This window comes from Monodon monoceros, unplaced genomic scaffold (assembly GCF_005190385.1).
Source record: "Monodon monoceros isolate NGI ecotype Baffin Bay Population unplaced genomic scaffold, NGI_Narwhal_1 Super_Scaffold_5, whole genome shotgun sequence".
Lineage (NCBI taxonomy): Eukaryota > Metazoa > Chordata > Mammalia > Artiodactyla > Monodontidae > Monodon > Monodon monoceros.
Genome location: NW_021703782.1, coordinates 61979248 through 62001278, shown reverse-complemented (window position 1 = coordinate 62001278; position 22031 = coordinate 61979248). Strand labels below are relative to the sequence as shown.

General features: G+C 44.3%; 1 protein-coding gene across 3 annotated transcripts in view; it reads left to right on the top strand.

Moving 5' to 3' along the window:
* Positions 1–22031, top strand: part of DMRT1 (doublesex and mab-3 related transcription factor 1) — a 104728-nt gene that overhangs the window by 52351 nt on the left and 30346 nt on the right. For all 3 annotated transcript variants that reach the window (XM_029203714.1, XM_029203713.1, XM_029203712.1), the window contains one exon: positions 10606–10750. In XM_029203714.1, the coding sequence (XP_029059547.1) occupies positions 10606–10750 (145 nt within the window). The remainder of the gene's footprint in view (positions 1–10605; positions 10751–22031) is intronic.

Genomic DNA, 22031 nt, shown 5'->3' with positions numbered 1-22031 from the left:
GGCCGTCCTGCGGGGTCATTTCTATTCTTGCATGAGTTCAGTTTAATCTGGACTGAGTTGGGAAACCCTGGAAGGGGCTGGTCTACTCCAGGGACTACTTCATGATTCAGCTGAAGGCAGAAGGAAGGACATTAAGTCTCCTGTGAGGTCGTTACACAACCCGATCTCTGACACAGTAGCATCAGGTTAGTAAATGATACAGTCATTTGGGGATTCTGTAATCTGCTTGAAAATTAGATAATTAGGTCACAGGTTTTAAAAGCTTTCAGATTTGATTTAGTTAGGCTGCTGGCCAAAATCTGATCTATTTCCATTTGCCTTTTTAGTTTACTTTTTTTCCTAAGTAGATGTGAATATGATATAAAATTTGTTGCTTTTCAGAATGCTTATATGTGTGCATGAGTGAGTCTCAGATTTCTTGGGAGTCCATATTTGTGTGGCCTGGTAAGTGGCCCTCATTAGTTGGATAAAGACCAAAATCAAGGGAATGCATAATAGAGGCGGATTTGCCCTATATTTGGAGATATATTAGGAATATGGTAGTAGAAAAACAAAAAGAATAGGGTTATGAAAAATTTCCATATTACAGAGTGTGCATAAGAAACTCCTTCGTGTATTTACCATTCATACCTTGAGTGCCAGCTCTGTGCCTAGCCCTGCGCTAGACTGTCCCCTCCAGTGCCAGCTCACAGTGGGTGGATGAGAGAAAGGACACATGTAATTCTCTGATCGCTCCTGTGGTCAGAGTCTGGAGGTTTCCAGGGAGCTGTGGTGCTTGTGGAAGGTGAGACCTGTGCAGTGCTGTGCCAGGGGACGAGGCGAGGCCGGGTGAGGACAAGTATTTTATCATTACTGTCGTTTAGAATTGCCACTGCTTGGTGATGATTAGAAGCAGGTTGCCTTAGTGAGTTTTATTATTTTAAAAAGTGCTCTCTCTACTCCCTTACAGCCTGCAGCCAGGACAGGTTGCTGTCAGCGCCCCCTTCTCGGGAGACCCCTGATCCCGAGGGCATCTCCTTGAGATGCACAACTTCCTGGTGGGGGGAGTTCGTAAGAAGATTGAGGAACAGGGAAAAGGGGATTATTTCCTCATTTCATTTTTCATTCCTTTTCACAAACACTCTTTTTGGCAATTCTTAGCCAATACTGAGACGAGGGCAGACATAAAAATTCTATGTATTTGGTAGTGGTATGCAACCAAAAAGGGGGAGGAGCTTTTTCTCTGTCTCTGTCTCTGTCTCTGTCTGTCTCTGTTTGATGGTGTCAGTGTAGTTTCTTGAGTTGGTTTTTAAACTTTATTAAATGTGAAAAGTAGAAACAATTCAGACAATGGATTTTTCTTTCAAATATCAAACATTTATATACTTAAAATAATTTTTGAAGTATATAACGGACAGATTTTTCTGTCTCCCTCTCTATTACTAGGTCCCTGACATACCTGTAAAAGGGCTCAGAGTCATGTGGTAACAAACCCAAAAGAGGGGTCCTTGGGTGTGACCACCGCCCTGCACTGAGGCCACACGGCGGGAAACCCATAGGGGAGGGAGGGGTGTGTCAGGACAGTTACTGGACAGCCTGGTGCTGGGCCTTTCATACCCGCTGCTCCGCTCAGCCCTGAAACACGGCCGTGTCAGGGATTGGTATCCACTTCTGCGGGTGAGGAAACTGAGGCTCGGGGAGGTGAAGTAACCTGCCATATCACAGGCCGGCAAGTGGGGGGCTGGAGCTGGAGCTCGGGTTTACCTGGCTGACTACAGAGGGGGCACGTTTGCCCCCGTCTCTCTGCCCTCCTCGTGGGGCAGCGCACATTTCTTGGTTTTCCTGGTATGAAGCCCTGAGAGGTGTTATATAGTGTTTTCTTACATCTTATGATATTGTAAGATATGACATCTTACAAAATGTTTTCAGAGACTTGACATATTAGATAGGAGGAGAGCCCTAGTCCTGATAGCATTAACCACGTTTAAGTCACACACACATGCACTTCTGTGTGCTTTAAGGCAACAGATTTTTGGTCATTCTTGTGTCATTTGGTTACTTTGAGGTGGGCTCTCCATCATGGTTTTGGAGTGGGAAGCACCTTTCCATGCTACTAACACACCGTGAATTGAGTGTGATGTGCCCATCAACGGTCACCAGGCTGCATTCCAGTTTTTGATGCCAGTTTGGGTAAAGTACATGTGCGCATGTGCTTATACTTAGCAGGTGGCCCCAGACAGGCTCACCTTGCCCTCCAAGCAGTCTGTCATGTTCAGTACTCATAAGATACCCTTCACACTGCTGATTTATGGTAAAAGTATCCTAATGTTTCTGACAGCTCATGTGTGACATGAATATAATCCATATTTCTTCGAGCGGCTAATCCAAGTGGCTTATTTCCTGATACTGCTGATAGAGCTATATCTCTTGATGTCTCCGCCATTGAGATTCTGATGGTAACATATTGTTTGTGGGTCACTAGTTTTGTCTAAAACAGTAGGTTGGAACAGCGTAGCAAAGGTTAATTAAATTTGTCCATCAATATGGGAACAAAAGTGGATGCCTCTGATACTTCTGGTTCTAAAATCAAAGTTCCTGAATGTGTGGTTGCAGGCATCTTTTCTTCTCATTTTCAGACCCCCAATTTGATCTTGGAACAGTGAAAACGTGAAGAGTTGTTAAAATCCAAAAGCAATGACTAGGTCTTTATAATAGGCAGGTGCCTTAACTTAAAATGGGAAAGGTGGCCTGGTTTAGTAGAGAGAAGCTTCTGAGGCTGACTTGCCTTGGCATCCTGCCTTCTCTGCTTAATCCCTTGTGAGCTGAACCAAGGTTTTGATGTCTTGGAGCAGGTTTTCCCTATGTTCAGGATGATTACATTATGAGGACTCAAGTATCTACAGTTTCCTGTCCACCTCCCGCCCCCCGACCCCCCTTAGATGTGAGATGTGCAAGGTACATTTTCTCTGGAAAGTGACATTAAGAATGTCACCATTCCCAAAGCTCCCTCCACCTTTCTGCAGAGGTGTAATGTCATGCTCTTAGAGACTTGCACGCTAGAGTGGAGAGTACTATGTCTTGATAGTTATTAACCCAATTTTAACAATACAAACCAGCTCTTTCACCAAAGCTGTTTCCTGTTGGCTTTTACGTGAATCATGCTTGCATTTCTGCCTGGCTCTGTGTGACTTCAGGTGGGAAGTCTGTCACACAGTTGGGTTTGTGTTTCAGATTTGTGAATGAGACAATGGGCTAGTCCCAGAGGCTGTTTCCACATGAACTGCCCCCCTCTCTTTTGTGAACCCTGAAAATGCATAAAACCCTCCCAGGTTCCGGGAAAAGGAACCATTTTCAGAGTTTGCCTTTTTCTTACTGTGTACCTTTTTTTTTTTTTTTTTTGCGGTACGCGGGCCTCTCACTGCTGTGGCCTCTCCCGTTGCGGAGCACAGGCTCCAGACACGCAGGCTTAGTGGCCATGGCTCACGGGCCCAGCCACTCCGCAGCATGTGGGATCTTCCCGGACCGGGGCACGAACCCGCGTCCCCTGCATCGGCAGGCGGACTCTCAACCACTGCGCCACCAGGGAAGTCCCCTGCGTACCTAATTTTGAAGGTCCTTACTTCCCTTCACCTGATCCTTACACCAGTGTCTTTCAGACATTTTAGACCAAGACCCACAATGAGAAATATTTTATATTGTGATCCAGTATATTTTATACCTACACATAAACACAAAATTAAAGTTTCATAAAACCGCTCTTACCGTATTGTATACAGTGAATTCTCATATTTCTGTTGAACTCTATTCAGTTTCATTTCATTCATTTCCATACTGTTCTTAAAGGTATATATATTTGCTGATTGCAGCCGCTGAATTACTTTGGGGCCCACTAAAGGGTCACAGTGCTGCATATTGTAAAACTGGCTAGAGGAGTAAGCTGTTCTGTCTGTGCCAGTGATGCCGATGGTGAGAGAACAACCAAGTGACAGAAGTTTTAGGAAGTTAGTTTGGGTTTTTGAAAATGTGGGGCTATTCGCATCTTTTTTTTTTTTTTTTTAACATTTTATTTGTTTACTTTTGGCTGCGTTGGGTCTTAGTTGTGGCACATGGGCTCCAGAGTGCATGGGCTCTGTAGTTTGTGGCACGCAGACTCTCTAGTTGAGGTGCGTGGGCTCAGTAGTTGTGGTGCGCGGGCTTGGTTGCCCAGTGGCATGTAGGATCTTAGTTCCCCGACCAGGGATGGAACCTGCGTCCTCTGCCCTGGAAGGCAGATTCTTAACCACTGGACCACCAGGGAAGTCCCTATTTGCATCTTAATTTTTACTAAGGACAAGCGAAATGGACCACTAATAAATGCAAGTGCAATCCTGGTATCATATGCCGTTTCCATATTTTAAAGTTTATAAAGTGATGTGAACTCCTATATTATGCCTTCTCCAGGGTCTATGTTTTTTCCCATGGTTCATCTTACGGTGTATTTTGTGTTTTAAAAATCTACTCTGGTATTAGTCCAGCCTGGAATTGAGCTGCTTTTCTTCTATCCTTTTGGAAAAGCTCACCCACACAAGTTTTGTTTTGCTTTCACTTGTGTCACAGGCTCTGAAGCTCTGGGAAACATGGGGCTTGTAATTTTAAACATCTTCGATGTATCATTTCTTAAATTGTTTGTCCTCTCTGCCATACTGCATGCACATTGTCTTTCTGTCTCCTTTTTCCCCCTCCCACTTCCTCTCAGGAGGAAGAGCACCTCTTGCATTTCTGGACAAACAGCTCCTATGTTCTCCAGCATCTAAGTGCTGACCCTCAAACACAGTTCTTTCCCCCATTGAAGGAGTCCCCCTGGCTCTTCAGGAATCCCTTCCAAAGGCCTGAGTCCTCACAGGCCAGTCTCCCTCTGTTTCCTTTTTCTGGCTCTAGGGAGGGGAGTGGAAGACATTCCATAATATAGCACCTAAGAGAAAGTAAGGTGGGCCCAGCGGAGGAAGTTAACTCCTAACGAAGTTAGGGGAGAAAAAAATAACCTCCGGGGGAACAGAGGGACAGGGAAGGAAGAAGGGAGGGATGGATTGTAGCTGTCGGGAGCCTGCTTGTGGCACATGACTCAGCATTGGGTCTGTTGATGTTTCAGTAATCTCTGAAATGTGTGTATAACAGCAGTCATTAAAAATAACTCCTTCCAGCTGCCATGTGTGGAATCCCAGAGGATGAATGAGGTGCCTATTTAAGGAGGGGGGATGGGCACTTGCCTTTTAGGGAAAGCACCTTGCCCAGGTCTAAGGTCCCTGGGCTAGGAGCATTCTCAGTGTGCCATCAGGTGAGCGTGAGAACAGGCATCCCATTCAAATAGTTTGAAAAGAAGCTTCTTTTAAAACTAAAGAAATTCTTTAATAGGAGTTTAAAAAAGTCAGCCCTAACCTCCACTCTTAAGCTCACCAGAAGATCTAGAATTCCACAGCATGCGAAGAGCCCTGCTTTGTTTTATAAAAAGGTTTCTGGGCTTCCCTGGTGGCACAGTGGTTGGGAGTCCGCCTGCCGATGCGGGGGACGCGGGTTCGTGCCCCGGTCCGGGAGGATCACGCATGCCGCAGAGGGACTGGGCCCGTGAGCCATGGCCGCTGAGCCTGCGCGTCTGGAGCCTGTGCTCTGCCACGGCAGAGGCCACAGCAGTGAGAGGCCCGCGTACCGCAAAAAAAAAAAAAAGTTTCTGCTCTTAAAACCAAAATTTTATCCCACATGTGGCTTTTGCAGTTAAAAGCCCATAAGTCACATGTCAGTGCCAGCGGGATCTTCACGCTGTTTGTTTAAACATCAGAGTTTGCAATTAGGAATTTTAGCTTATACAGTCAGTCTTCTTATGAAGACCATCCCCTTTCTTCGCCGACTCTAATTCTGTGGAGCTGAGCTCTGCTTGATATAAACGAGACCAGACTTGGTTTTCAGGAATCTCTTTTAGCTGTTCCCCGGATGGAGTGTTTGATTCAGTGTGAGACCAGACTCTTCCTATCTGAACTGTTAATAGACCACCAGTGAGTAGTGTTTAGGAATTTTTCTTTAAAGTAAGTGGGGTCTAACATTTTTACATTCTGTTGGGGTTTTATCGTTATTATAAAAAAGGGTGACTGTGGTATATAAGAAGAAAACCTGTGGTTCAGATTCATTGTGCTGTATGTTCTCGACAGTTTAATAAAATAAAACCCAGAGCTCTTAGGTTTTCCTCCAGGGTTAATACTGACACCGCTCATGTTCTCCGCCAGCCCAGCTCCCGCGTAGGTCATGCTCTGGTTCAGAGACTTGGGGTGGGTAATAAGGTATAAAACATGCCTCTTGCTTGCCAGCTACCACATGCTAATAATAATAGTAGTCGTAATGCACTGGAATCCTGGGCTTTTAGGTTTTACTTGGTTTGTTTAATTTAAAGGAATAAAAAATAAAATCTTGAGAAGAAGCAAGGCAGCATTGCATAAAGGAAAGAGAAGTTGTATCCTTTCAGCAGAACTGAATAGTCCCTTCCATTTGGGAGCACCTTTTATCCTTCAGTAGAGCTTTGCTGTTTTAGCTGGAGATGAGGAGCTGAGCACAAGGGGGTGGTTAGTATTCGGTTGGTTTAAAGCAGGTTTTCTCAAGCTTGGCGCCATCAGAATGTTGGGCTGGACAGTTCTGTGTGGGGCCGCCCTGCGCGTTGGAGGATGCTTGGCAGCGTCCCTGGTCTCTGCTCACCAGATGCCAGTAGCACCCCCCATACACACCTAGTTGTGACAACTAAAAGTGTCTCCAGACTTTGCTAAATGTCCCCAGGGGACAAATTACCCCAAGCTGAGTACTACTGGTTTAAAATATCATACAACAGGACATTTCAAAGGTTTCCTCATTTACCCGTTTTTGTCTCAGCCCAATGTCGCAGGCTGTGATTTTTTTTTTTAAGTTAGAAGGGAGTAAGAAGTGATCTAGAGTTTTAAATCGCATTTTTCCACACCTCTTTCTGGACTTTCTGGGTGAATCACGATTGAGTTTGTTGTTTTTGTTTGTTTTTTTTTTTTTGCGGTACGCGGGCCTCTCACTGCTGCGGCCTCTCCTATCGCGGAGCACAGGCTCCGGACGCGCAGGCCCAGCGGACATGGCTCACGGGCTCAGCTGCTCCGCGGCATGTGGGATCTTCCCGGACCAGGGCACAAACCCGTGTCCCCTGCGTTGGCAGGCGGACTCTCAACCACTGCGCCACCAGGGAAGCGCACGATTCAGTTTTAACTTCATGTTTCAGAGGTTTACACGTGCACTTTGAAATGCATCAAACCGGCCTTCTTTCTTATTTCCAAGTCGTTGTGCGGATGGTTATTTGTAGATTATTCTTCTAGTTGGGAGCCGGTGAAGCGATTGGGGGCCTCAGTAAATTCACATTTTAATAATCTCAGGTGGAGTCTGACCCTTTATATCTTTTTCTTCTTTTGCTGGAGGTCTTCTTTTGCTATAGCTCAGTCATCTAGGGATTCATTAGAGAAGTCGAAAGTCTGAGTTCAGTTAACTCAGTATCTGTTTCCAAATAATCCTTGTTATTTGATGCTTTCTGAAAACAGAAAAGGAATTAAGGAAAAACAAACGTATACATGGATTTGAAATTGTGTTTATTTTCCGGTAAGCTTTAGTTGAAAGACAAAAAAGAACTCTACAGTTTATCTGAATCTCTTTTTAAGTATTATACATATTGGGATTAGCAGCAGTTGACTAGTCTGTTTCTCAGACGTAACCTTTTGCATTTTTTAGTTGATACTGGGGATTTCACACTTCTCCGGGTATGGGAAATATGTAGGTAATCCTAGAACACTGCTTCTTAATCTTGGTGTGACACTGGAATTACCTGGGGAGCTTTGAAAAAACCCAGGGCCCAGGCCACATCCCTGAGCAGTGAAGTCTGATGCTCTAGGGGTGGAGCCCAGGCATCAGTGCTGGGTCCCCACCTCCCTGTATTCTAGTGAGAGTGAAGGTTGAGGACCAGGGTGCATTTTTATAAATAAAGTTTTATTGGAACATAGCTATGTCCATTCATTTTCTGATTTGTCTAGAGACCCTGCGGCTTGTAACGCCTAAGATAATTATTCTTTGGCCGTTTACCAAAACATGTTTGCCAATTCCTACTCTAGACTCACAGTGAAAACTTTTAAAAAGAGGTTTTACATAAAATTCATAGTAAAAGAAAAAAATCCAGTATTTTGCAGAGGCTTGCAGGGTCAGTCCTGTCAGTTTTCTCGTACGTGGGCAAAACGGAAAAGCATTTTTCCTGAAGAACTTACTGGAAGATACTGTCAAACTGAAAGGAGAAGGGCCCAACTCACCACCTAGAGCAGGGAGGCTCCTTGGGTTACATCACGGCGCTTTGTACTTAAAAGTCGACACTTAGCCTCTAGTTCAGCGTTCATTACTTAGACTGTGTGATTGACTTGACAGAGGTCTATAGAGGCAGAAGTGGCTCTTTAATGCAAAGTGTGGCTGAGTTTGTTAGTCCCGCTGCAGCCATGTTAGAAGGCAGCAGACCCCTGAAGGATCCTTTAGCTCGGGGGAATCTCATATATAGAAAGAAAAAGAATGAAAAAAATTTAAATGTTTTTTACACCATTTCCACCTTCCCTCAGTTCCGGTGGAAAGTTGATGGTTGTAAAACAGTTGTTCAAAAGAGTTTTTTTAGAAGGTCCTCCTTTGGTCATGGCCCTTAAAGGCTCCAAGTATGGGAGAAAGGATCATTTATTCTAGTCCCTTGAGCAGAATCAGCATCTCCTGATTGAGATGCTGATTGAGAGCATGTCACACTGTGAGGTCCCCACCCCAGACTTGCTGAATCAGGGTCTACTTTTTAACAGGATCCCCTGGCTATTTGAATACACATTAAGAGAGCCCTGGGAAGCACTGGGCTAATTGATAACTGGGTCTGTGCAGTAAACTGACCATTGATCCTCACTTTAAATGATTTCATGGCTCCTTAATGGCTTCTGACTTGGGCTCACTCATTAAAGGCAGACGGTTTTTCCCCTTTGGCTATTTCCAAGTACAGCTTGCCTGCCCTCTTATTTAGTAAAGATTTATATAATGGTAGAAAATGAAAGCGGGGTGATTGAGTTAGAAGGGATAACATTTTATATGCGTCAGAAAAACAAACTAGAAAGGATAAAGGGAACTTGCCAGATAAACTTAACTTGTAAGGAAATAAGTGGAATGGAGTCTTCTTTGCTTCTGCAAGAAGAAATAATCCACCCATTAGAACAGACATCTGTGCTGGGGAGCAGTTGGGAGGGTCAAAAAGGAATCCCTTGAGCTTCTCAGATTAGCACAGAGAAATCAGGGAGTTAGGCCTTTCCACCAAGCAAAGCCATATTACTTAGGCCTATATCACTTGGGAAATTGTCCAGAATTTAGATGTTCATAGTAAATCTCGAGGAAGCCCAGTACCTACTTTTATCCTGCCAGGATCTGTCAAGTTGCTACTATTTTCTTTATCAAGTAGTATTCTAAAGATTTGATTGAAAAACGTGATTTTGAAATTATGCCTTAATTCTTAAACAGAGTTGGTTTATCCTTGAACATTCCCTTATGTTGACTTTTTAAATAAAGTTAATGCCACCTGAATTTAGTTTTTAAAAGGCAGTATACGTACTTGAGTCTAGCTGTTAGTTGAGCTGTTCTTGCTGTGGAGATCTATCTGATCATGTGTTTAGTGCTCACTGTTGTACCAGGGTCCGTGCAGGACTGAGAACAATTCTAATGTTCATGGAAGTGGCCAGGAAGAGCCAGGAAAGCAAGAGTGGGGACCCCTTTCAAGCCTGGAGTTTCCATCTCCTTAGCCTTGAATGAGAGGTCAGGAAGCTGCGGGAACTGCTCCTTACCTAAAAGCTGCCTGATGGTCCCAAAGCCACGGTCTGATTGCCAGAAAAAGGCATGACTGCCAAATGTCAGCTGCCACTACTGCTGGAGAAGCAGCATGTGCCTCCCTTCTGCCTACCAGATCTCATTTTATGTCCTATTAGCAGAATCCAAATCACCTCCAGAAGCCTGGTGACAGGGGCATCTGGAAGAAGCAGATCCCAGATTTCTGTTCCTTGCTACAGGGAAAAGCATAGGACGGGGTGGGAATGGGCTCTGAGTGACAGTATCCAGCACGGCCTCATGCTGACGACAACAATGACCCTCACACAAGGCTTGCGTGTTTTTTTTAAAAATATTCTCTTGATGTGAACACTGTAAGGTAACCAAGGTGTAAGATGCTCGTTTTACCCAGGAGGAAAGGTGAGGAAGTTAAATAACTTGCTCCTGGTCAAATGTGCTGGTCAATGTTTCAGGGGATTGTGCTGGCTCCTAAGCAGTGCTCTCTGGTCTTTACTGCCCTGTTCTCTTTTGTACTTACTAGTCAAGCATCCTGTGGCCAGATGGAATTAGAGGGGTACTTTAGAGGGGCCTCCAGCATCGAAAAGGCACCTCAGGCTGCACAGTTCTAGTATTTCCAGGGTCTGTGCACTGGAGGGGCATATTCATGGGTGAGGATACTTCCAACTTTAATAAGCTATTCCCTTAATTTAAAGAATTAGGTAATTCTTATAATAGGCAACTTTGGTTTCAACACATTCCTTCTTTTTTCTTAAGCAGATGAAAAACTCGGAGAGCCTCCACGCAGTGAGTTCCCAGTACAGGATGCATTCTTACTACCCGCCTACCTCCTACCTGGGCCAGAGCATGTCCCAGATCTTCACCTTTGAGGACGGCCTCTCTTACTCGGAAGCCAAAGCGAGTGGTAGGTTCCTGGTTACGCAGCCTGGATTTGAGGTGGAGAGAGGCTACCTGCCCAGCACTGGGTCTCTGGTCCTCTCTAATAGCTTACCAGATAGCAGCTGTTGGAAAGGTTGTATAGTATCCTTTAAAGTATTCAGTTATGGAATGATTTTGCTTTGCTAGATTCTTAATATCATGTTTCTCTTTTCTGGACACCTGGAGTGATAAGAATAAGATAGAGACTACCATCAGAAGCCAAAGATGTATTTTCTGGAGGATCAATATGTAATATCAGGGGCACTTTAAATGTGGTTCAAGTCCTGATATTTTTGGTGAAATGAATCTCTGTCTATTGAAGAATCGTTTTCCAAAACTTTTCCAATTTAAAATTGAAGGTGTATTCATCTTTTGCGGGAGGAAATAGAATAACATAATAAAACATTTTTGAATATAATAGATCTCAGAGTTTATGCAGTAGCAATGCAAATAACTCTGATATAATGGCTTTAAAATAAAAAATGACTGTTTAATGAACCAGAGCACTTTGAAATACACAATTCCTCAACTTCAATTTTAACTTTCTCCCCAATGTTTACACTGCGATGGTAGGCTGGTCTTTTATGGCTGCTGTGTTTCCAGGCCCTGTTTTTAAGTTCTTTGTATTTAAGCATCATCTTTTGATGTAGGAAAGTGAGAAGCATACGCAATTGAGTGAAAATCAGGGCAATAGTGAGTGAGTTGGTAGAGAAATCGACTACTAGAACTGACTCCACTAGACAAAAGAAGCTGGTTTTCTCAATAACGTGATTCTCTATAAAGAACTGGCCTCTTGGTAAAACGAGTGCTTACAGAGTGAGAATCAGAACCATGCTTTGATTTCCAAATTCAGAACAGTGAAGTCTAAAAAAGCTTTATTTACCATACTAAAATAAACTAAAGGATTTTGTTAATATGGAATACATAGGTCGAGGGAACCTGACCAGTTTGAACTATGGAGAGACTGAAGTACACATTATTGATTGCACTTTGACCCATTCATAATCACTTTTTGCCAGGAACGGACAAACACAATTCTTTATGTAAATATTCATACCATGTAATGTTTGCCCACGTGGTCCTTCTTTCATACTGCCTTTGATTCTATATATTTATGTGAATTATAAGCTCCTTAAGGACAGAGAACACATTTTATGTACCTTTTTAGCTGCTGTGATGCCTATTTGTTTTTCTTCAGCTGAGTGGATGAATGAAGGAGTGAATGAACAAAGGAATAAATGAGTCAGGTATGATTTTTAAGTAAACTTGCTCGATAAGAAAACACAGTCCCGGAAGGTCACACTCCTAACTCATCGTCTCATGGAGCCAGAGTTTAGGGATGGAGCAGTTAAAAAAACATTTGCTCATACAGAAAATTAGGACTGAAACTTACTTTCAGGAAGAAATTGTCTGAGCTCCTTGCTCTAGGAATAGTGGAATATTTTTAGAAGCATTGGCATTCTTGAGACAGAGGTGTAAATTCAGAGCAAGGCAGTGCGACAAAAAGGTAAGAGGAAATTTACTAGAGCAGAGAGGAAGGAATTTGGAGAGGACCAATAGGCATTTGAATTTATGGCAGAAAAGGAAAAGGCTCAGAAGGAGAGACGTTACAGTCCAGGAAAAGAAAGACCAGCCACCCCAGTGTCCATGGTGAGAGACGGGGTGAATAACACCTAGGATTTCCTAAAACTTTTCTGGTGATATGTATGTTTGAAAGAGTGTGTTTGAAAGTGTGGTGTGAGGAGACCTCAGGCTTAACCTCTGATCCTTCTCTAGCTCACTTCAGACATGAGGGAGTGAGCTAGGAAGAAATATAGTGGAATCTCAGTAATATCTACTTTGGAATTGCCATGGAGAAGGAGGATATGGATTAATAGGAAATCCAAACCTTAGCTTATTTTTTAAAGAAATGCGGCTTTACGGCTTCCAAATATATGGTGTCTTGGGCTCCTACATTGCATGACATTTTTACGGAGCAGGTGGGAAGGGGTGGGGAAAGAGAAAGTTGGGGGGTCAATAGGAACACCTCAGGATCACCTCCTGGGGCATTGGATCCTCATCTTTATCATCAGCATCGACACAAGTGGGGGCCATTTAGGCCCTCTGGTAAATGGGGCTGAGGCTAGTGGCAGGATGCGGCGATGGGGATGGGGGCATCAGTATAGTCATTTGTGAGAAGGTGGTAGAGGCTGGCTGATAACCAGTTACATTTATCAGTTCTATCAAGTTTGAGTTGAGGTCCTTTGGTTGGTTGCATTAATAAATAAATTACAATTTGTAAGTAGTATATCAGTTATTTTAGGTGGGGATTTGTAAGTAAGTTGAAAAACAGTTTTTTCAGTAGGTTTAATGTTTTCGTTAAAGTCTTACTTAAGTATAAATTTGTCTATTAAGTCATTTTTCTTCAGTTTCTTTAAACATAAACCGTTCTTTACCATCCAAAGAAATGAGTCCAAGTTCAAGGTTTTCCTCTGGTTTTGCTGAAGGTTACAACATGAAAATAGAATGTAGGGAAAAGAATTACGGCGAAAGTTTTCCTTTTGCTGTGTTGCTACTGTTTAATGTTTTTCTTTGTAAAAAGGCTAGGAGCCATTCTCTCACTTTGTTTTATGTCTTGAAAAGTGTTAGGACATAGATCAGAGATGGTGGGGCCTGGTTGTGTAAGACTTTGTGAGCCACTGCAAGCACTTTGGCTCTTATCTCAAGCAGGTGGGAAGCCACTGGAGGGTTTCCAGCAAAGGGGTGACATGTCTGCTTGTGGTTTTTCAAGATCACTCTGGCTGCTGTTTAGGAACAGACTGTAGGGGTGCAAGGCGGAGGCAGGGAGACCAGTTGGAAGGCTGTGGCCATAATGCCTGCAAAAGATGGCAGTGGCATAGTCGGGGTGGGAGTGTGGGAGTGATGGCAGTGTGGGAGGGTTGAATTCTAGATACATTTTGAAGATAGAACCAACAAGATTTGGTGATGAATTTGGGATGGGATGGAAAGGGAGGAGTGAAGGATGACTCCATCATTTTTGATCTGATCAAGTAGAAACATGGAGTTTCCACTTATTCAGATAAAGAAGACCATGAGAAAAACAGGTTTGCAGGAATTGGGAGTTTAATTTTGCATGTGTTAAGTGTGAGATGTACGTGAGCCATCCAAGTGGATCGTCAAGTAGGAGTTGGATGTACGAAGTCTGAAGCTGAGGGGCGATTTCCCTGCTGGAAATAGAAACTTGAGCGTTCAGTGCGTAGATGTCATTTGAAGTTAATGTGGTGGGATCACCTGGAGAGGTGAGTATAGACGGAGAAGAATAAAGGACCAAGGATTGAGCTCTGAGGCCTTCTAACGTTTAGAAGTTTGGTAGATGAGGAAGACCAGCAGGGGAGAGTCAGGTAGGTACCTTCTCCTACCCGTGAGGCAGGAAGAAAACTAAGGAAGGGAAGTACAGAAAGCATTTCAATGAACTAAGCCAAATAATGCTGAGAGGTCAGATGAGCTGAGGACTGGAATTGACCATGGGCTGTTGAAAGGTAGAAGTGATCAGCGGCTTGACGAGCGGCCCCTGTGGTGGGGACGTGGGGGCCATACCCTGACTGTGCGTCCAGGAGCATGTGGGAGAGAAGCATTGGGGCAGTGAGTGTAGACAGCTCTTGAAGGGGTTTTGCTGTAAGGGGAGTAATGAAATGGGGCAGTACCTGGAGGAGGGGGTGAGTTCAAGGAAGCTCCTTTTCTCTTCTTTAAAGAAGGGGGTTATCATAATAGGTTATTATAAAGATTAGCTAATGTGAGGTATGTGTGGGAGCATAATTGTCAGGGACGATAGCATGTCTCTGAGTAAGCGAGGTGGGGTGGGATCCCCTAGGGCACCCGTTGTAGGGCAGTGGTCCCCAGAGTGGGGCTGTGCATGCTTTGTTACTGGTCTAAGAGGAGATAAGCAGAGGAATTCAGAGTAAACAGCAGTTTGACAGAGCAATTCTCTGTTGAATCAATAAAAACTTGGGGCTCGTAGTTTTTGTCTTTCACTTTCCTAGCAATTCATTTTTCTATTGAAGTAAAATCCACCTGACATAAGATTAACCATTAACTACTTTAAAGTGTACAATTCAGTGGCATTTAGTAGGTCACAGTGTTTGGCAGCCATCACCTCTATCTAGTTCCAAGTCATTTCCGTCGCGCCACAAGGAAACCCCATACCCGTGAAGCAGTCACTTTCCGTTCTCCCTTCCACCAGCCCCTGGTAACCACTAATCTGCTTTCTTGTTTCGATGGATTTGCCTAGTGTAGATGTTTTGTGTAAATGGGATCATATAATATGTGGCCTTTTGGACTGTCTTCTTTCAGTTAGCATAATATTTTCAAGGTTCATACAAGTTGTAGCACGTAATCAGTGCTTCATTCCTTATTATAGCCTAATACGATTGCATGTATGGATATACATTTTGTTTATCTGTTCATTAGTTGGTGGACATTTGGGTTCTTTCCACCCTTTTTTGACATTGTTAGTTGTACTACTATGAATATTAATGTACTAGTCTTTGTTTGAATACCTGTTTTTAGTTCTTCTGGGGTATACTTAGGAGTGGAATTGCTGGATCATGTGGTAATTCTGTGTTTAACTTTTTGAAGAGCCTCCAAACTGTTACCCACAGTGGCTGTACCATTTTACATTCCACTACAGTGTATGAGCGTTCCAATTTCTCTAGCCAACACTTGTTATTTTCCATTTTTTGGATTATGATTCTAGTAATTCATTTTTATTGTATTTTATAAAAGCATCAGACTGTGGTGGACTGGAAACTGAAAAAAAAATTTAAACAAAACAGGCCCTTCCTTGCAGGTAGTTTGAGAAACACTGACCTAGTGCCCAAGTGGAAGGCTGGTTTATGTGTGAGTGTGGCCAGGTCATGGTAACAGGTGCAGGCGTTTCAGGAAGTGGTGGTAGGAGCATTCTGGAAATGACGCTTCCTCAACTTGGGATAAGCAGGCAGATTGCACAGCAACACCTCCGTGTCAGTAGATGCACACATGTCTACAGGGAGGTGGCATTTCATGCCTGTAAATAGGCATTTTCTCTACAGGTGAATTCTTGAATAAGTTCTCGGAGTGTATATAGCTGGACAACACTTGCAAAGAGGTTTAGATTTAAAATGGTAAAGGTGAACATGCTTCGATCTTTTTGTCTCTTTATAACGTTTTGTGATCTCAGTTTGAAAGTTAGAAATGGTGCCTCCTGTTTCTTCTGGAGCTTTCGCCGCTTCTAGCTCAGATAAATGGCAGGCTCCTGTGCAAACTCACCCTTCCTTTACATTCAAACTGCTGTTTTTAGGAGACAGAAACACACATCTGGATGCTTATTACCTATCACGAGCTATTTACGTATTAGTCATCTGACACACGTAGGATGTGAGCAGCTCTGAGGCCAGGTGCAGAGTGTTTACATTTTACCCAAAGGTCAGATGGCAAGGTCAGCAGAAGGGTCTCCCTGAGTTGAAGCCCTCATGTTTCTCTGTAATGTCTGGGCAGCTTGTAGAGGCCTCTGTGTTCCCAAATAGGATTTTATGAATGCATTCAGCATTGGCAATTTTGTAGGCCGATGAATCTAGAAGTGCCTGATTTCACTGATGGCATATGCTACCTTCCCCACGGTTGTCACAACTAAATGCAAAGTGGTTGAGCTTTCACCCATGGAATGGAGTTGCTTAATGCTGGGCGTTAGAGTTGGATTTTAGCAAAAGATGATGAGGTCGAACCTCCCAGTTTTGCAGGTGAGAACAGTGAGGTTGTGCTGCCTGTTGGAAGCACCCTCAGGTCTCCTCACTCGTGATCCAGGACCCCAAAGCTGCCTTTAATGTGAGGTGATGTGATAGCTGTCCTGAGCAGCTGCGGGGGGCGGGGGTAGGAAAGGGGTAGCTCTGTGCTCAGCACCTGAATGGGAGACATGACTGAGCAGCTGTAGCCCTGGGGGTTTCAGGCTCTTCTCTGGGAGCCTGAGTCTTATCAACTGTTAAAGAAGTGGGAGGAGCTTGGCCCTGTCGAGCCCACACAGGTGTTGTGAGGATGAGCTCGCGTCCCGGGTGTAGACAAGCTCTTTAAATCACACATGCAACAAGAGGGGCAGGGTGATCTTCCTTCCACCATTCCTTTCTGCAAGGGTTGTGTTGATGTTTCAGGCAGTTCTTCTTGTCAGGGAGAAAGCTCTTCTGGAAATGTTTTAGTCTTCCTCAGACAGGTGGGAGAGCAGGCCAAGGAATCTGAGGGCTGCTTCTGGTGTGTATGTTCTGCTTTGAATTGTATGGCAAGCCTGTAGGAGAGAAGAACATTGACCCCTTGCTTTCTCTGCTTTTTAAAGAAAGCTGAATGGGTTTTATGCAACAGTTAGAAAGTGTTGAGTTTAAGCTTTGGCGCTTTAGGAAATGACTTATCTTTTGCTGAATTTCAAAGAAGAGGGCACTTGGCTGGTAAACCTGTTTTCCTTATGTGACCTTCTTATTCTCAGCTTTAGCTTTGAACAGAGAGGTAAGTGCACCATTCATTGGCAGTGACTGTGGAGTCTGATGCGTGCAAAGGAACGGACCCCCCAGGAGGGAAGATCTGGCTCAGATCCCCAGCTCTGAGCTGGATTGTAAGATGCTTGTTTAACCTCTTAGAGCTTTAGATCCCTCATCTGGAAGGTTGAAAAGGGTAATAAGAGCTTTATCTATTTTTATATATGGATCACAAAAAAACTTATGTGAAAGCATGGCAGCAGCTATCAATTCCCTTAATCTCACGTGAAGACCCATCACCATGTCTTATATATCTTTTGATTTCAGCAAGTGCCTGGCACTGGGCCGTACAAATGAGGGTGATCACAGTCATCAAGGAGGCTGTGTTTTTAGCCCTGCAGGGACCCTGCCTGAAATGAACCATATGTGTATTGTGATTCTCGAAACTGGCTAGACGTGCTGGCCTGCTGAGTGAGGAACATGAAGCCCACAACTAATTTTAAGCATATGATAAACATGGAGAAATGGCAGCTTTGAAGACTTATTTTTAATATATCACATATACAATATGTTTCCAAAGAAACAACCAGGGAAGAGGAATATATAAGGACACCAGCAGGTCCCTTTATACCTAAAGAATAGTATAGAAGGCAAGCTGAAATGCTGTTGGATGAGGACACACAGGCTTCTGTCTTCTTTTCAAACTTTTTTTCTCCCTCCACGAAAACAGAGAGAGCTGATGGGACTCTAACATGTCCTCTGTGTAACATACTGCCTTTTGACAAGGCCACCATCAGTCTAGAAATAGCAGGCACTTCCCAGGGCCTACCTGAAGGATGTCAGACTCACTCATGGAAGGAAGAAGTTCACTCACTGCAGCATTTCAGCAAGAATTTCCAGGGTGTATTCTCACACATGAAGGGCAGGGATCTCATTCATTCATCTCTGTAGTCTTCCAGGTGCCTAGCGTGACACCATGTTCTCAGGGGACTCCTGGGATGTTTCATGGTTTCTTGTATGAATAAGAAACTGGCCTCTGGATTCTTTCTGCTGGTGCCTCCCTGGCCCAGAGTTAGGCATTCCGATAAAGCACTTGATGAAATAAATCGGTCATGGAAAAACGTGGGGTGCAACCCCCAGGCTGCAACGTATCCTGGATTTATATCATGTAGAATCTTCCCTTTGAAAAGCTCGAATTTTAAAGACTTAAATCTTTGCCTGTGACGGGTTTTTGATTGATAACACAGCCCTGCATGAGAAGTCAGGAGAAGCTTGATCACTGTTCACGCTAAGAGAGACCGGGTGGAGTTGCAGGCAGGATGCCGTGCCATCTCTGAGCCTGTTTCTAGAGTTGAGGAAGAGGGGCCAGTGTAGGAGCTCAGGTCTCTGAACTGCTTCCCTGGTGTTCTTTCTGCTGGTAAATCCTGTGGTTTCTTCTTCCCTCCCTTTCCTTTTGCTTTTCTCACAAACGTGTACTTCTCACACTGTCTGTAAGACAATGCCCTGTGCACATTGTGGGGATAGCTCATTTGAGTCTTGTCATCATAGTATCATCCGCATTTTGCACGCGAGGACACTGAGGTATGGAGACAATGCCTGTGAAGTAGGGAAGAGAAGGGGGTCCTCGTTTCCTCGTGGCAGGTGGAAAAGCTGAGAACACAGTGCTGACTTAGCTGGTCAAAAACCCCGGAAAGCAGCCTTAAAAAATCCACAGGGGGCTTCCCTGGTGGCGCAGTGGTTGAGAGTCCGCCTGCCGATGCAGGGGATGCGGGTTCGTGCCCCGGTCCGGGAAGATCCCACATGCCCCGGAGCGGCTGGTCCCGTGAGCCATGGCCGCTGAGCCTGCGCGTCCGGAGCCTGTGCTCCGCGGCGGGAGGAGCCACAATGGTGAGAGGCCCGCTTACCGCCAAAAAAAAGAAAAAAAAAAAGAAAAAAAATCCACAGGGTATCAGGTGTGGTATTTACATTGCTATTCCCCAAGCTAAATGTAAACTTTAAAACACCTTTATGACTTGATTGACATGGTAAAGTCACTGTTTAATTTTGCGATGATATTTGAATTTTCTTTTTATTTAACAGGAGGGAGTAAAGTGCAAGTGTAATATTTGACAAAGGCAGACATTGCAAAATTAAATGACTAGTTATTAGCTTTGAAATTAAAAGTGCAAATTGAAATGAAACCACTTTTTAAAAGTTTTTTTTTTCCCTCCATAGACATGGTTGTTATTTTAGAATTAGTGTGAATAAAAGGCCTGTTGAATTTCCCCAGATAATTTTTGAGAGAGACAGTGTTTTACATTCTACTTAGTCTGTCAGTGGCTTATCATGAGGTTGCTTTTACATCTTTAACTTGTTCTTGAAAAACAGGGCACCTTTGCTGGGGTTTTCCTTTGGGCTAAAGATTGCAGTCAGGAGGGGACACGGAAAGGGCAGAGCTCTGGAAAGCACACTTTTAGGAACTCCCAAGTGTCCTGAAAGAACCAGATTGAACACAATGACTAGACACTGCTGGCCTGTGTTTTCGGGGCTAATTTTATCTTGATGGGATGCAGGTGTGACGTTAGGCCCCTACCTGCCTGCTCAGTGGAGGGAACCCCATCTATTGTGGACACATGACACACCATCAAATCTGCTTATTCTGTTACTCATTCCATGACCCCCTGTCTTTAAAAATCCTGAAGAGGCAACACTCACATGGGCATGAACTTGGATGGACAGTGGCCGCTCTGGGCAGAGCGTCCAACGTGATCACGCGTGAGATTTCCTCGCTTGATTCTGACTTGAGCCCACAGGGCCTCAGCGGTTTTTCTCAGGCACGGTGCGGAGTAACTCCAGAGTTTATGTTCCCTCCTTGGTTCCTCAGAGGCCCGGCCCAGGCCAAGTACAACTTGAATAACCTTCAGGAAAGCTGTGCTGTCCTTCTGTCTGCCGCTGTCTTTGAAAATTGCCTTCAGAGTTAGTGAGCGGGAACAGTTAAGATTTACAAACAAGGATGAAGCTTGTCATGCACCTTTCACCATCCATCATCCAGGTGCCGTGCCTGGGCGGTGAAGTGTGCTTCATAAAAACCAGCTCAGTGTGAAATACACCTACTGCTCTGAAGCTCGTCAGCGGCCCTTTGTAGTAAATCCAGGTTGCGATGTGACATTACAGTATATCATTGCCCGGCGCGTGGGGTTTACACCGAGAATGAGTGTGGTGCACACCAGATGAGGTGTCCAAACTGAGTTATGTCAGAATTTGGCTGTTATATGGGGATAGCTTTTGTTTTCCGAGCACTGGAAGTTAGCTTTATATGTGTTTATATTTATATATAGGCATATACTTCCCATCTTGCACATAGACATGGGTATACAATATATGCTGGGGTTAGGTTCCGGTTTGGCTTCTGTGTAAAGAATGGTGGCCAGCTTTTATGTCCCTTCCAACTGTTGTTCACTAAAATTGGCGTCAACGGAATCTTTTGGGGGAACTAGAGTAGATGGTTATTTCATCATAGAAGTGGGTTTGATTTTGCTGTGTGTAACATGGTCATATTTACCATTCTTTCTTACAAAAAAAAGGGCCCCTCTTTCCTGGGGTTACTATGGTACTGGAATGATCTCTTGGCAGGAGGGCAAAGAGAGGAGACCCCACAGGACTGGCCTCACCTGCTTTTGAGCACCTGGCCTGTTGAGCTGAATACACGCCCTTGGGGGGAGGGCTCAAAAGTCAGTTGCTTATTTATTATTTTTTTAGTGGGTATCAAAAGCCTAGTGCTGCCTCTGTTATCTTGAAAGATGCTGCTTCTAAGAGAACATTGATGGTGTTTTAGCTTAAATCGGCAAAAAAAAAAAAGAACACACTGAGTTTATTGCATGATCAGGTTTATTTACATTCACCCTAAAAGTACCGATATTAAAAATGAGCTCCATAAAAAAATAATATTCAGAGATAACAGCAGGCCCTGCAATCCCATGATCATCTTCTTAACACACGTATTTTTAAATTCTCTTTTCAGTGTAGCAGAGTTATTTGTGGTCTTCACACATCTGGCACTGCACAGAATCCAGGATCTGTCCCCTGTTTACACCAAGTCTAGGGTAGGGGTTCCCCCCACTTCAGCTGCAGAGGTGAATATAGCTTTCCCGCCAGTGCCCTCTGCTCTTTTTCCTGGCTGTGTTTCCTCTTAGTCGCAGTGTCTTCTTGCCGGAGGTTGACTGACCGTGCCACGTCTGAGCTTTTGGAAGCGGCACAGGTCGCTGTTGCAGGTGTGCGGTGCTGGCCTCGGGGGTGGGGGGTGGGGGGTGGGACAGGGACCAGAAGCCTCCCATTGGCCGTGGTGCCCGAGGAGGGAGAATAGCCGTTAGTCAGCCCAACACGACCACTTCGTTAGTGTTGTAAGATCAACACAGGATGGCCAGTTAAAGTTAAATGTCACATAAACCACAAAAGTTATTTTAATGTTTAATAAGCATGTTCACGGTATTTTATTATATTAAAAATTATTTGTTTCTGAACTTTAATTCAGCACCTTGGTTTTTTTTGTTGTTTTTTTGTTTGTTTTTTTTTGCGGTACGCGGACCTCTCACTGTTGTGACCTCTCCCATTGCGGAGCACAGGCTCCGGACGCACAGGCTCAGTGGCCATGGCTCACGGGCCCAGCCGCTCCGCGGCATGTGGGATCCTCCCGGACCGGGGCACAAACCCGTGTCCCCTGCATCGGCAGGCGGACTCTCAACCACTGCGCCACCAGGGAAGCCCCAGCACCTTGTATTTTTATTTGCTAAATCTGGCAGCCTCGGGCTTCATCCA